This window comes from Schistocerca cancellata, chromosome 2 (assembly GCF_023864275.1).
Source record: "Schistocerca cancellata isolate TAMUIC-IGC-003103 chromosome 2, iqSchCanc2.1, whole genome shotgun sequence".
NCBI lineage: Eukaryota > Metazoa > Arthropoda > Insecta > Orthoptera > Acrididae > Schistocerca > Schistocerca cancellata.
The window spans coordinates 427,975,375-427,991,525 of NC_064627.1; the positions used below are offsets into that span (position 1 = coordinate 427,975,375).

Consider the following 16,151-nt stretch of genomic DNA (forward strand, 5'->3'; position numbering starts at 1 on the left):
GAGAAATCTTGTTTTTGTCTCTGTAGATGATACGGTTTGTTTACTGAGATGTCATGCATCGTTGCTGGCTGTGCGCAACTGAGTACGTGCACTGCTTCCCTTGCTCCACCATTCATAATGTTTCTCTTCTTACCACTCCCCTCAGCTTGCAGTCAGTGCTCTCACCACTTCTTGTCGCTAGCCTAACAGCTGAGGCAGGAAGGCATGAGGAGTGGTTTGTTTGGCTCTGATTCTCAGAGACTGTCGATGCAGTGGCTGGAGATGGCGGTCACGTGTGCACGAGTTGTGTCAGAGTGATTGTGTGAATGTGTGTGTGCTCTCATTTTCTGACAAAGACTATGGTTGAAAAATTAGTTATGAGGGTGCGATTGTCTTTCCTATGTGCCTGTCTGCAGCTCAGTGATCATCTTAGTGAGTTGATACCTATCCTCCTTAGTATTGATTCTCAGGGTATTTGCGCAAGTTATCTGTTGCGTGGGTTGATAACTGTGGTCTCATTTCATCAACATGGTGTCTGTGACGTGAATAGCTGGCCACATGAGTGGACTTCTACGGCGAGCCAACTCCACAGGCCATTTCTGCAGGTTTCTTTAACAGACTGGGTCTGCCGATCTGAAGCTCATCGTTTCCCCCTGATGTGCAAGCCCTGCTCGTCAGATCAAGTCTGGTCAATCTGCCCTCTGGCCGGGTCTGTTTGTATGTGACATAATGCAGCAGACTTTAATGTTTTATCCATGGATCCAGGACTGCGGTGCTCCTTGGCAGGCCAGAGACCATGGGCAATGGATTCCAGGAATTGCAACTGTCTCAGCCTAAGTACATTGTACAGTGCAGTGTTCTATAGACATTTTATTTATTCTAGTACATTTTGGCACTTCGAAAATAGTTTATATATTAGAAAGCATGGACAATAAGTAGAAGAAAATTGTGGCAGTCACTGGTGGTATGTACGCTGTGTACTCATATATTTCTCGAAAGGAAAATCACACGATACCTGTAAAATAGTAGACATAACACAGTGGGTAATAACTGACAATAATGAATATAGTAGAACCAACATTTTATTGGTGGTCACCCTATAGTGTTGGTATACACAGCTCTTCCCTGCCTTATACACTTCTTTCAAGAAGCCTACTTTTTCTTAGGTCATTTTTGAAATCAGCGAAGGTATTTTAAATCTGTCTTGCAACTCCCAAGGAAATACGTATTTTTGTCACCCAATGTGTTTTGTTTTATTGAAATAACGACAATGGTCTCAATGAAACACACATACCATTTGTCATGCTTTCTCCAACTAAAAACAGTTCATTACAAAAGATGTTGATGTTAGTATGTAAGATTTTTGCTCACAAAGGGGAGAAAGACAGAAGTCCTTACATTTTTTGTCAACTTACGTCTTTACATACCCTTGAGATCTGAAAATTTCTCAGGGGAAAATGCAAAAGCTTGTCTGGAAATCAGGGACATATCAGGGAATTTCACTTAGGGAAACTTGTGGCAATCCTGCAGTTAGAACTTCCTTGCATAAAGGTAATGATGGAACTTGGTTACACTGTAAATGATCGGCAGTGCTGCTTTGCCTGGGTGTTAGTCAGAAGTTTGGAAGCAAATGCTGTTGTACAATCTCCGACATGATGCCACAGAATAGTGCCTAGGCCAATAGAAGCAGCATCAACTGCAAACACCACAGGTTTACCCAGATCAAAATGTATGAAGCATGTGTTACTAAGTAGCACTCATGTGTTACTAAGTAGCACTCATTTCAATTGATCAAAAGCCAACTGACATTCCATAGTCCATGCACGGGACATCTCTCTACATCTACATCTATGCTCTGCAAATCACCATGAGGTGTATGGCAGAGGGTACATCCCATGGTACCAGTTATTAGGGTTTCTTCGTCTTCCATTCACGTATGGAGAGCGGGAAGAATGATTGTTTGAATGCCTGTATGTGTGCCTTACAGCTAACTTGTGAAACGTAGATGTGATCTGAGATGTGTGAGGAATGAATTTGAAGTATTAGTTCAGTTTGCCTAACAATGCTTGCAGTCCCTTTTGATTTTTGGGAGCCGGCAAATCTTTGATGGCTCGCAGATGGGTCTGGGTGGGGTGAATACCGTGCACGTTAATGACATGTTCCAGATATTCTGTTTGTGTCCTGGAAAAAAGAGATCTTGTCTTTGCGACACATGAAAAAGTCGCTCGAGACCGCCTAAATGTTCTTCTGTAGAACATCCAGACACGACGATGTCATCCAGATAATTTGAGCAAGAAGGCACCTTGGCAGCCACTTGTTCTAAAAAGCATTGAAACATTGCCGGTGCTGAGGCACTGCTGAAGGGCAGGTGTTGCAAGTTCCTAACTGGAATTCCCTGTCCATTATAAGCTGACAACTCATGCATAGCTGGACTCAGTATTTGTGAACCTAAGCATTCATAAGTAAGTTTGTTCAGAAGTGTAACTGAAGCACCAGTGTCCAGTTGCAATTTTACATCTTTCTTAGTCACTGTCAAGGTAACAAACACTTCGTCCCGACTATGTTTCACATCTAAGAGAGAACTATCGCCTCCTGCCTGTTGCTGTGAGCCACTACAATGTGTGACAGGTGAAGTGGGCAAACACTTATTAGTGGATCAGTGTTTGCGTTGGTATGATTTGCTTGGCACGTGCAAATCACCCAACTGGTGTTTGCTAAGTTTTGTAAGTGGTGCGACCTTTCACACATTTACTGCAGCCACTGTCACACTGCTCCAACAAATATAACAATGAAATCAATCAATTTTTGACAACTATGGATAGATAAAAAATCTACTCACTAAGCAGCGGCAGGACACACATATAAAAGGAGGTTATAATTAGGCAAGCTGTCGAAGCCAGTGGCTCCTGTTTCAGGCAGAAGGGTTGAGGGGGAAGGAGAGGAATGAAGAAAAAGGGATTGGTGAGGTCTAGGAAAAGAGGTAGATTCCAGGAAAGTCACCCAGAACTGCACGTCAGTGGAGACTTACCAGATGGGATGAGAAGGAAAGACTGGTTGTTGGGGATGGCACCGGACGAGATTTGAAAACCTGAGAGCTTAAAGGTGCAAGACAGAGATTACTGCTTAACATCGTGCATGATTTAATAAGAGTGAAAAGCTTAGTGCATTGTACATAACAGGTTGAAAGGGGGTGGCAAAAAATAGACAGGTAAGAAAATGGAAGTTGTAGAAAGCTAAGATGGAGTGAAAAAAGGAGTAGTTACTGTGAAGAAATGGTGAGACGGAAGAAATTAACATAAATTAAGGCCAGGTGGGTGGAGAGAACCGAGGACATGTCGTAGTACTAGCTGTCACCTGCAGAGTTCTGAAAACTGGTGTCCGGGGGAAGAACCCAGATGCCCCATATGGTGAAACAGGCACTGAGGTCATTATTATCATGTTGTAGAGCTTGCTCTCCAACAAGATATTGTGTGTTGCCAGAATACACCCTCTGCTTATGCTCATTCATCCTAACTAATAATTTGGTGGTTGTCATGCCAGTTAAAATGTTGAACAGTGTTTACATAATAGCTAATAGATGACATATCATTTCACAGATGGCTTTCCTTTTCATGGTATATGTTTTGCCAATTCCAGGGCTGATATAGGGGGTAGAAGGAGGGTGCCTAGGGCAAGTCTTGCAGCAGGAATAGGGTCAGAGGGGTAGGAGCCATAGGGTAGGGAGATGGGTGCAGAAGGAGCATAGGGTCTGACAAGAGTATTGCGTGGATTAGGAGGGCGGCGAAAAGCTATTCTAGGTGTGGTGGGCAGAATCTCAGACAGACTGGATCTCATTTCAGGGCATGATCTTAGAAAGTCATGGTCTTGTCGAAGTTGGTGATTCATACATTCCAGACAAGAATAATACTGAGTGACCAGTGGTGTGCTCTGAAGTTGTTTTTTGGAGGGTTAGCAGTACCAGGATTGACCTGGGAAATATGCTTTTGAACTAGGCCGGTGGGGTAATTACTTCCAGTGAAGGCTGAGATGAGAATGGTGGTGTATTGGTGTAAAGAACCCACATCTGAACAAATATGTTTGTCTTGGATGCCAAGGCTGTATGGGAGGGAACATTGGACATGGAAAGGATGGCAGCTGTCAACACGTAAGAACTGTTGTTTGTTAGTAGTTTTAATGTGGACAGGAGAATGTAGCAGGCCTTTGGCGAGGATGAGCTCAACTTCGAGGAAATTGGCACGAAATTCAGAATAGGACTATGTGAAAATTAATTGAGAGAAGGTATTCAGAGATTCACCATGAGTCCATTTGGTAAAGATGTCATCAATGTATCTAAACCAAACCAGGGGCTTAAGACTTACGGGTCCCTGGAAAGCCCTCTCCAAGCGACCCATGAAACGGTTGGCATAGGAAGGAGCCATCCTGGTTCTCATGGCTGTTCCCCTTATCTATTTCTGCATCAGCCCCTCAGAGGTGGTGATGTCGTTGGTAAATATGAATGTGATTAAGGTGAGTAGGAAAGACATCATAGGTTTGAAATCAGGTGGACAATGACTGAGGAAATGTTCAGCAGCAGACAGATGGTGTAAGTGGGGGATGTTGGTATAGAGAGAGGTGGCGTCAGTGGTAACAAGTAAGGTGTGTGGTGGCAGTGGGACAGGCACAGACTTAAGACAGGCTAAGAGTTGATTGGTATCTTTGATATGGAAGGGAAGTTCTTGTACTGCGGGTTGCAGGTGCTGGTCAACTAAGGCAGATATTCGTTTGGTGGGTGGTCTGAAGCCAGCAACTATAGGACAGCCAGGGCGAGTGGGTTTGTGACTCCTTAGGAAGAAGATGAAAGGTGGGGGTGCGTTGTTTGGGTGGGTGAGAAGTTCTATGGTTTGAGGTGTTAGTTCTTGTGGAGACCTGAGGTTTCAAGGAGGTACTGCAGGTCAGTTTGAATTACAGGGATGGGATCTTGATGGCAGACGCTGTATGTAGAGGTGTCAAGACAGCTGGCATAGACCTTCACTAACATACTCCCGTTCCCACAGTGGGAAACTAGTGCTATAACATGTCCTTGGTTCTCGCCACCCACCTGACCTTAATTTATGTTAATTTCTTCCATCTCAGCATTTCTTCACAGTAACTACTTCTTTCTTCCCTTCGTTTTAGTTTCCTACATCTTTCATTTTCTTACCTGTCAGTTTTTCGCCACGCCCTGTCCACCTCTGTTACGTACAATGCAGTAAGCTTTTCACTCTTATTAACTGGTGCACTATTTTTAAGCAGTAATCTCTGTCTAGCCTATTACCTTGTTTTCCACCTCTAAGCTCTCAGGTTTTCAAATCTCTTCAGATGCAGTCCCCAACAACCAGTCTTTCCTTCTCATCCCGACTGGTAAGTCTGCCCTGACCCACGGTTCTGGGTGACTTTCCCGAAATCTACCCCTTTTCCTATACCTCTCTAATGCTTTTCCTTGACCCCTCTTCATTCCCCATCAACTCTTCTGCCTGAAGGAGGAGCCGCTAACTCTGAGAGCTTGCGTAATTATAATCTTCTTTTATGTGTGTGTCCTGCCGTTGCTTGATGATTAGATTTTTTTATCTGTCCAGTACTATTGTTTTGTCAAAAATAACAAACAGCATCCCGACTGAGTATGCTTATGGCGACTAAAGCACTTTGGGCAAGACTTTTCTGTGTTTTTCTGTCTACTGTTTGTATGTGACATCACACACACTGTCACACAGGCTGAGCAGGCATGGGACTTTTTAAATTCTACAACACTACTAACACGGTCACTATGCAATTCATTAATATTTGACATTTTCATCTCACACTTCGCTAAATCGTAAGTGCCCTGAGTCTCAATTAACTGTAACCCTGTATCTTAAGATGGATCAAATTGTTTCAGAATATCAGCACAAATTCTGTCCTCACAAATATTTTGAGGTATAGTGTCATTCAGTATGACATCGCTCTATGATTGTCCACGACGACACAAAAATATGCAATGCATAGTTAAACATCATAATTCAGTGATCCACTGTTTGAGTTTGACCTACTGCCTGTTGAAGGTGGAAAAACTTATACCTTGCAGCAGCCATGAGTGTGTGTTCATCAAAGTGCTAAGTAAATAGTCAAACTCAAACTATCCTTGTTGTTTGTCTGGAAATAATTTCACTATGAGCCTGTAAGCTTCATGCAATTGGTGTGCCTACATATGATTCATCAGTTGAGCAAAGTTTGTTGAAACTGAAGAATGGTGGAATGAGTGGCATAGGCTGCAGCTGAGGCTGCTTGTAGATTCTGCTGCTGCTGTTGTTGTGTTAGCTGCATCACGGCTTGCAAGAACTGCTGAATTTGTTCGCTCTGTAACTGAATGGCACGCATTAGAGAAACATCTTATGACGTAAAAACCAGCATGTAAGGAATTTGGATTATTTGCCGCGCACAAAATAAAACTCTCATCTCAGTAGTAGTGCCTATCCTGAGTCAAAAGTCCACTAGGGTCTTCTTGAAGTGAGTGATTAATGACACAAAGTTAAAGTTCATAAGTTTTACCAAATTAAAGTCTAAAGTGTAATGTAAAGTTTCCCAATTACTTGAACGATTTAACTTAGGAAATATGAACCAAAAGTTAAACTCCGAAGTCTTAGGCAGATGTTAAAGTATACAAGTTGTAATGGAGTCAAAACACTTGGAATTTCTTGGGGTCATACTTCGCTTATGAAGTTCTAATAAGAGAACATGAGAAATTTGTCTAGATTGAATTGAAGAAGTAGGGAAGCAGTGTATACCAAGGCCTCCCAGTACGACAGTGTTACATTGACGAAGTCTGGTCCCTTGGTGATGTACATAGTGGAGAAGCATCTTCGTCGCAGCAAGTGATCTCCTGGCAAAGTCTTTCAAGAGCCAGAGGGCAAGGGTAAATAATTGCTAACTGGAGTGATACCCCATGTGTGAGTGGCTCCTGTCGATTTCTGCGAAAGCAGGAAATAGTTCAGACTGTGTGTACTGATTGTATCTATGTGCTTGTCTCGGTGTGCTGACCCAGACTTTGGTGCCGGTCCCTGTTGGTCTGGCGTTGCGGTTCACTTGTTTGAGTGGCCTTTGGTCTGTCAGCGTGCGGTCCTTGGTACTGCCACTGTGATACATGTTGTGCGGGTTGCTGGTGGTGCCTGCTGTTTGTATTGCAACAGCATGTGGTACATGATTAATATTAACATTAAAGAAAAAATTATTTTTTAGTCCTTTTCATGTCATTACACTTACAATTATGTTTCCTTTTTTGTACCAATTTTTAAACAGAAATTTGTCCATCAAATAAGAGTTGTCCAGGGGAAATGATTTTGGGTTAGATTTAAAACTTGCTTTGCTACCTGTCAGATATTGTATGGTATTGTACAAATGATGAAAAATTTTTGTTGCTGCCTTCTGAACTCCTTTCTGAGCCTCTGACAGCTTTAATAGTCATTTTTTTTCTCAATAAAGACATTAATGAGTGAAAATATACAAAATGTTTAATAATATGCTTCTTCCAGTTAAAATTTTCATCAATGTCTTCACCAAAAAATTAGGAGTGTTTTACTGACTCCTGTTAGTTTTACATCAGTTGCTGAGGAGACACTATTTTCTGAACAGAATTGAATATAGTATATTTCCTCAATATTGAGAGGTAGTCCATTTTCCAACAACCACTTAATAATTGTTTATAAAATATCATTTAGAATCTGTTCTTTTGCTTTCTCTCAAGTGGTACAGTAGAGTCTCGATTATCCGACCTAAACCGGATGCGGCAAGGTTGGATAAGCAGGAAGGTCAGATAACGCGGAAAATAATACAAAAAAACACAAAAATTAAATTAAAGTAGGCCAAATGAATTAAACATTTAATGCAATACAAATCAAATTAGACTGAATAGATATTTGCTGTGTGAAGAAGTTAGTAATTGTCTTTTGTTTGCCTGCTGTTTGCCATTTTCTTGCCGGTAAATCACGTAGTCTCTTAAGAAGTAAAACCTCGGTAGACAGTGTTTTCTCCAGTTGCTCTACATATTTTAAAGCAGTTTCTAAGGCCTTGTGTCCTTCGTTGCGAGAAATCTTGTGTGCACTTTCCTCCACTACATCCGCTTCTTGGTCTTCTTCTCTTTCATTTACCATGTTAACTATTTCTTCATCTGTCACTTCAGATTCTTCTTGGACAATCCATTCATTTATGTCATCTTCTGTGGCATCAGCACATCCCAGAACTTTTTGTAACAATGAAAGCAGGGTAGTATTTTCTGGTTCGCTCTGTTGCTGTAGATTTCCATCATCTGGAGAATTTTCTTGATTTTTCTGTAGCAAAATTTTCCAGGATTTTGCAGTTGTATTTGCTCCAACACTCTCCCAAGATTGGGCCATGTCATAAGCTACGTCTTTCAAATTAATACATTGCAACTGCTCCAGCATGTCTTCTCCCTTGTCCATAGCATTAATTAAAGAGGAAAGCAAGTTTCTGTGGTAGTTTCTCTTCAGTGTCTCTAAGGTCCCTTGGTCCATAGGCTGACATAAGGATGTGACATTTGGAGGCAAAAACATGGCCTTTATATCTTGATGTTCATCTTCATTAGGATGACAAGTGGCATTGTCTAGAAGCAACAGTGCTTTGCGGGGCAAGTTGTTGGCTTTCATGAACTTTTCAGTTTGTGGCACGAAGTCATTAAAAAACCATTCTTTTAAAATGTCTGAGCTCATTCAAGCATTTTTTTGGTTGTAACATTTCACCGGTAAAGCATTTTTAGATACTTTTTAAATGCTCTTGGTTTTTTTGGCTTAACTATCATAGACAGTTTTATTTTCAAAATTGCTGTGGCGTTACTGCATGCAAGAATTGTCACTCTTTCTTTGCTACGTTTGTAGCCTGGCACTGCCTTTTCAGCCTTTGACACTAATGTTCTTTCCAGTAACATTTTGTAATTGAGACCAGTCTCGTCGCAGTTAAAAATTTGATCGCCTGTTTAGTTTTCCTTGTCCAATACCTTGTGAAGTTTATTCCTAAACAATTGAACAGCTTCAAAATTTGCTGAAAGCTGTTCACCACAGACAATAAGTTGCCGAATTCCGTACCTTTTCTTCCATCTATCAAGCCAGCCTACACTAGCTGTGAAATCAGCTTCACCTTCATTTAGTTCGTTGCTAAACTTTAAGGCTTTTTCCTGCAAAATATGTCCCGACATGGGTACACCTTTATCTCTGTGTTGAGTAAACCATAGGAACAGAGCTTCACTTACTTTTTCATAATCACATTTTTTCATGGTTTTCCGATCTTCCAAAACAGCCGAGGTTGCTCGCTGATAACACCACTTCACAATTTCATTGCAGTTCCTTTGCCAGTCTCCAACTGTTGTTTTCCCAACATTATAATCTTGCGCCACTTTTAATAAAGTTTCACCATTGTCTATTCTTTTTAAAGCTTTAAGTTTTTCTTCCATTGAAATGACCACCTTTTTCCATTTTGAAGCCATCACCACAAATTTTTACAATAAACAAAGTGCAACATGTCCACTCTACTACAGATCTAAGTTAGCACTGAGGAGTACAAGACGGCGACAATGAACTGAGTATCAACAAACAACACGTTAGTCACTGACCAGTCGTCAGCTGGCGCACGGCTGGCGCGGTGACAGGGTCGGTTAACACAGAAGGTCGGATAACCGAAGATCAGATAATCGAGACTCTACTGTATTTATCATAACACTAGTGTTGTCTGCAAAAAATACCAATTATGCTTGTTGACTGTTACGTGGACGATCCTTCACCTACGTAAAGAACAGGAAAGAACCAAAATTGAACTATGTGTGTGTTTTCTTCCTATCCACTAAAATTTTTACCTTTCCAACGTTTTTTGAAATTCAGCACAGATTTGATTCAAACCAATTGCGTGTAAAGCCATCAGTTCCAGATACCTTAAGGTTTTCTTAGAGTTTAACATGATCTACACAATCAACTGCAGTGGAATGATCACAAAAAATACCAACTGGCAATATTTTATTATTTAAATATTACATTGTAATAATATTCAGCCTGATTTTATAGTTTTAAATGAAATTATATGACAATCAAGGATTTGAGACTTTCAAAAAACACCCAAATGTTCTACAGTGTCTGACAATTAATTTCCCACCTTTTCCTCAGGTTTGAGTAACAACCCTTTTCGTTATTGACTTTTCAAAGTAGTTATTGCATTTTCAGGATTTGGTGAAGAAGTTTCTGCTCATGTTGACAAGTCAACCAGAACTAACATTGCAACTGTTGAGTTTCCGTCTGGACTTCAATGAGCACTATCGAAGATCAGATTCAAGGCTTAATGCACCTCTTACATACCAGCATCGTCGTCTCAGTGAACTGGGAGGCAAGCATCTGTCTCCAACATGCGTCAAATGACAGTCAGCTCCAGTACCTTCTGCTGAGCTTCAGAAGGTAAAGAGTAAGTCTGAGAAATCTGTTCATTATAACTTAAATAAAAACCTCCTATTGCCTCACATAAATTGCAATGAGCTTAAAAAGGCCACAAAAATGTCTATAAAACATGTACACTGTGAGAATGCATTTAATTCAATCTGTACTACTCAAAATGGCATGTATTGTTTTACACACACGTGTCAGCAACCTGAGCAGCATGTTCCAGAAAATAAAACTGTGTTAGATCAAACTAACTTTGAAACTAGCACTGGTGTAGGTAGTTTTCTCACATTTAATTCATTTGATGGTGACACAACTAAAACTATGGAAGATCCAAAAATACTGTCTTCAAGCGACACCACATGCAATGAACTTTGTGGTGTTGAAAACTCAGGCGTAGCCACACCCAAACATGTAAATACATCTGAAACTTCTCTACTAAATTCTGTTTTTAGTGAGCAGAGCCTACACACTAAACCAGACAGTATCCTTAACCATGCAAGTGACACCTCAAAGACCAAGTGTGTAAATGTTAATGATATATACGACGGTACATCTGCTGATATTAACAGTTCATTCAGTAGAGAATTGGACCAACAGCATTTTGTTAAGGACATGAAATTGGATGATTTATTCTGTGAAACAGCAGTTGATCTAAGAAGCAATCACAGTTTTACAGGTCACTCATATGAAGCAACTACTATAAGCTTTAGTGATCATTTTGATTGGTCAAATCAAATAGATTTTGCGGGAGGAGGTGAAATGTTAGCTGAGGAGACTTCAGATGTTATGAAATCAGTTCATTTTAAGCCCCATAGTGCTGGAAATGTAAGATGCCATATTACAGATTCCACATGTTTGACAAGATCTAGATCAACAAATAGTATTGCTGTTGGAGACAGTGCAGCTCCTGATAATCTGCAGTGGGATATGGATGAAATCAGTGGTAATTTGGGAACAGAAGACAATAAATTAAACATTGATCTATGTTCCACCATAAAAATCAAATCACCTTCAAAAACTAAGGAACAGAGTGAGGAAACAAATTTCATTCAGGATGGTGGCCCTCTAAACAATACATGCACATCTCTGAGCCATAGCATCTTTCACTGGTGTGGCAAGGTGAATGTTTATAGTGAGATGTCGGAAAGAAAATTTGAGACATATGCTCAGTCTCTCATTGATGAGGTTGGTATAGACACAGATATTCTGCTGAATAAAACATATCCTGCTGATTCCAAACTACCTGAAGGTAGTCCTTTAAATCTTCAGAGGAATATCAGTGTATGTGAAAGGGAAAGTAGACAAGAATTGATAACAAGTGAATCTGTGAATGAAATTTCTAGAAGTGAAATACCTATCAAACTTGGTAAGGAAATAGATAAACAGTCAGCATACAAAAATAAAAGTGTTCAGAAGAAAAATTGCAACCTTCTGGCACATGAAAGCAGAACAGTAGATGGAAGCCTCCAACGTATAATGAATGCATTCAAATATTGTAACGTAGAGGATGGAATTAAAGAGGGTAATACCTTTTCTGCAACGAGAATACTCACAGATGAAGAGCACAATATAATCTCCCTTGATAACAGGCCAAATACTGTAGAAACTAGTAATAGTAAACAAAGAGGGATGTGCACAGTCATTGATTTAAGTGTAGAAAGAAATGGTAATGAAATCAAAGATCTACCAAAAAATAAAAAATTAGGGATCACATGATGCTGTCTGTGCTGACAGAACATTCAGCCACAGTTGAAAGGCATGTAATTGTTTGCATATAAGTGGCATCATGTTGACAAAGTCTGTTGTATCCTTTGATTGGGGCATAAGCTTGTCATAAGATGGACAAGTCGGTGAACAAAAGTAAATTATAAACTATAACCAGATCTCGTTAATTTACTTCATAATGCATTTCCATGCTTAAAAACTCAATATTCATTTTTCACCTCCTATATGAAAGTGAGATTGTATTGTACAAAGTTATTTCATAAAAATAACTGTAGTTGAGTCAGCGTAAGTTGATCCTTGACAGCTGCAGTGCACTGGGTGTGGCAACTTTATGGGACTACTGCACCCAATAACATAAAGAGATTTTGTAAATGTCCCTATGGAAACGCCTCGGTGTTGTCAGAGCTCTGTAGATGACTCCCGTTTACGCCCACAGCCATTAGCGCTTTGCAGTTGAAAGCTTGCAATAGTGCTGCAAGGTGTCGGGGACCTTCTTACGTCACTGCAATTATAGTTACAATATTGATTTGCCTTTAATCTCTGGTGTTAAACACTTATGGGTGGGATAAGAAACTGTATTTGGTATGACTGTTTGGAGTCATAACTCTATAAGAATGAAATGTTTCTCCTTGTTCCTAATTATTTATTCTTGTGTGATTTGTCAGTGACATATCAAACATTTTTTCATAAGTGTTGTGAACATTGAAGCTCAGCTTTGAAAGTTGGATACTGTAAATAATCTCCAGGATTAAACTTCTCATTCATGTGCCTAACTGTTGTGCAACTCTGTTAGAATTGCTGTTATTTGTTCCATTTTTTATATTCCACTTGGGATTTTAAACCATTGTGTTAAGGCGTTTTTATGTTAGAAACATATAGAACTATTTATAAATATTTGCAATTATTGATTCAGGGTTTTAAAGAAAAGTGTATTTACAGGAATTTACTTTAAAGCAAAATTGTGTAGGCTGTGTTGAATGTGTTCAGGACAACATGACCATAAATAAAATGTACTTTCTCACACTGAACTTTAGACAAGTCACTTTCATTTTTCTGGAAGTTATCAGCTGCCTCGGTTGCTTGTGAGCTTCCAGCAAGTGCACTGTAGTTATTGTTTTATCTACCATTGTCTTATACAGAGTGATAGGGGCTGAAAGCGTGTCATGTACAGTTAGACTGCTTCATAGTGAAGCTTGTGTGTGTGTGTGTGTGTGTGTGTGTGTGTGAGAGAGAGAGAGAGAGAGAGAGATCTAATTAAACATATATTGGAAGAAACTTCATTTATTGAACAGCATTTCCCCTACTGGCTAGTAGTTACCCCATACAATACCCCCCAGCAGTAAACCAATCTGCACAACTATGAGCTCTGATTATAATGAGCACACTACCACTGCATTCCATTATTTGATGGAGAAATTCATCTGCGGTAGAGGCAGGTGACCCTTCAGATTTGGTACAGCTTTGAAATATAGAAAACACTTGTTCTCACAGTCCTTTAAAAAGCATTACATCGTTCCAAAATTTCATCATCCCACTGAAGCTGTGGAATAAAGTGTACAAGGAACGATAGCAAATATGTACATATTAACATAAGTATGCATCTTTAATGCTCCATATGCAGGAATTTCAGTTAGTATCATATTTAGATTTAAATCAAATTTTAGTAAAAAGCTCATAAAAGCGAGCACATAGAATGAGTATAATACAGATCTCATCTCATATAGGCATATTTGACAGTACCGAGTCTATTTGAAGAGAACCAGTGCCAGACTGACTGTGGTGATTAAGCTATCTTAAAAGTGGCGTTAGTATTAATCATAGAAATGAAGTCCAAGAGTAATTTTATAAACAACTAAACATTGTGATGAACAACACAGAACTTCATGAACAACTTGACGAAGATACATTTATGCTTCTTTTATGGAGGAGAAACTCTCACACTGACAACGCAGAATGTGTGTCATAAGGTAACATTGTGAACTTCGCAGAAGTAGTCTTTAGTCAGTAAACAAAAGAGAAGACATATTTGCAGCTATTACTTAGTGTGGTACACTGTAAACGTATCAGCAGTATGATTGCCTTGGCACAAATTTTTTGTTAACTAATTATCCTAACTCTACACCCTCAACCACCGTATGCTAAGATGTTTTTTGGGTGTCCTCTCGTATCTCCTTCAAGCTAGGCTGTTATACATTCCGATGATATACTTTTACACCTTTTAGTATAAGATAAAGGAAAAGGGAAAAAAGAGAAAAGAAAATTGTAATACTATCTTCTATTTCATTTCAAATTGTTGTGACTTACCTAGCCATACTGATTGGTTGTATTGTATGTCATCCATTATGTGGTCGTCTGTTGTCATATGACTGCAGTTGGTCATACTCTTCTAACTTTTTATTTTGTGATGGTTGTAAACTGATAACAACTGAAAAATTGTTAAAAAACTTTTTAAAAAGATTAAAAAATCCAAGCCCCTCTTTTTATGTGTCCTTGTTACCAATAGTATAGGGTCACCTAAATGACTCTGTTGTATGTCATTTATTATATGTTCAGTTGTTGTAATATGACCTCATTTGGTGATACATGTTTGTTTTGTACCACACCAGTTAATGGCTGCTAATGTGTCTTATGTTTTGATTATTGACTAACGATTATTTCTGTGATATTGTTCACAGTGCTACGTAATGACGCACATTTCGTGCTGTCAGCATAAGAGTTTCTCCTCCGTAAAAGTAGCATAAGTGTAGCTTTCTCAAGCTGTTCACAGTATTCTGACATGTTGTTCATAGCAATGTATAGTTGTTTGTAAACTTACTCTTAAACTTTATTTCTGTGATTAATGCTAGAGCCACCTACTGGTCTTCATTTACTTCTTAGATAACTTAATCGCTACAGGCAGTTTGGCACTGGTTCCCTTCAAATAGACAACAGCACTGTGAAAATGCCTGTATGAAATGAGAACTGTATTACATTCATTACTAAATTTTTATTTGGTAATGTAAGTACGATACTAATTGAAATTTCTGTGTATGGAATACTAAGCTGCCTCCTTATGTTACTATGTACATATTTGCTATCATTAATTTCCTTGTACACATTATTCCACAGATTAAGTCTGATGATGAAATTTTGAAACATGTAACGCTTAATAAAGCATTGTGCAATAAAGGGTGTTCTGTATTTAAAAGTTTTGCTATAATGATACTGATTGTCTTATTGGACAAATAGGGAAAATAAAATAACAGTCCATTGTTTCTTCTAAAATGTTCCACATTAGCACATTATTATTTGGTTTTTCCTGTGTCTTCACATTATGATTGTAGGTTACTCTTTTCTAATAAATGTTAAACATGATCTAGGACCATGACTTATTTTCAGCTTGGCTTTGTGTCAGTTAAGTAATGCTTTCTTCCAAATAAGTAACTTAGAATTCCAACAACCTTTTGTAATTTTTTGTGGGTTGCTGGGTTGCAAGTCTAACAGTTAATCATTTTTCATAATGCTGTTTTCATAACAGTGTGCTCTGAAACAAGCACATGTATGTGACATTCTTTATGATTGCAGTGGTCTGCAACAGCAGCATGTGTACCTACATGTTGTGCAACAAAGACACAAATTTTTCTTCTGAAAATGGATACATATGAAATAGCAACAACATGTAAAGGATAGGTTGCATCACATAGAGGAGGTGCTGAGCTGTAGACAGGCACAATGAAAAAGACTGCTAAAATATTAAGCGCCCCCTCCCCCCCCCCCCCCCCCCACACACACACACATTTGGACAAGCACATCTTGCACACCCATGAACACTGTCTCTGGGTGCTGGAGCCTAATGTGCACTTGCACCACATCTGCAACTGACATGAACAACGATCTACCAGGGTGGGGTGTAAGGAGGACGTGTGGGGCAGGGAAGAGGAGAGATAGTGGGGCAGAGGTGGGGGAACATACTGTACTGCCTATGGGAACATACAGGGATGTGGTGGGAACAGGATAGGGCTGCTAGGTGCAGTGTCAGGA

General features: G+C 39.5%; 1 protein-coding gene across 6 annotated transcripts in view; it reads left to right on the top strand.

The window, feature by feature from the left end:
- Positions 1-16,151, top strand: part of LOC126161894 (gamma-tubulin complex component 3-like) — a 310,528-nt gene that overhangs the window by 255,749 nt on the left and 38,628 nt on the right. For 4 of the 6 annotated variants that reach the window (XR_007534968.1, XM_049918039.1, XM_049918037.1 and 1 more), the window contains one exon: positions 10,194-10,421. Coding sequence is in view for 4 of the 6 variants with exons in the window: in XM_049918039.1 (XP_049773996.1) it covers positions 10,194-10,385 (192 nt within the window). In the remaining 2 variants the exon portion in view is untranslated. Of the gene's footprint in view, positions 1-10,193; positions 10,429-16,151 lie in introns of all 6 variants that reach the window. The other 2 variants (XR_007534969.1, XM_049918038.1) reach the window with 1 other exon arrangement.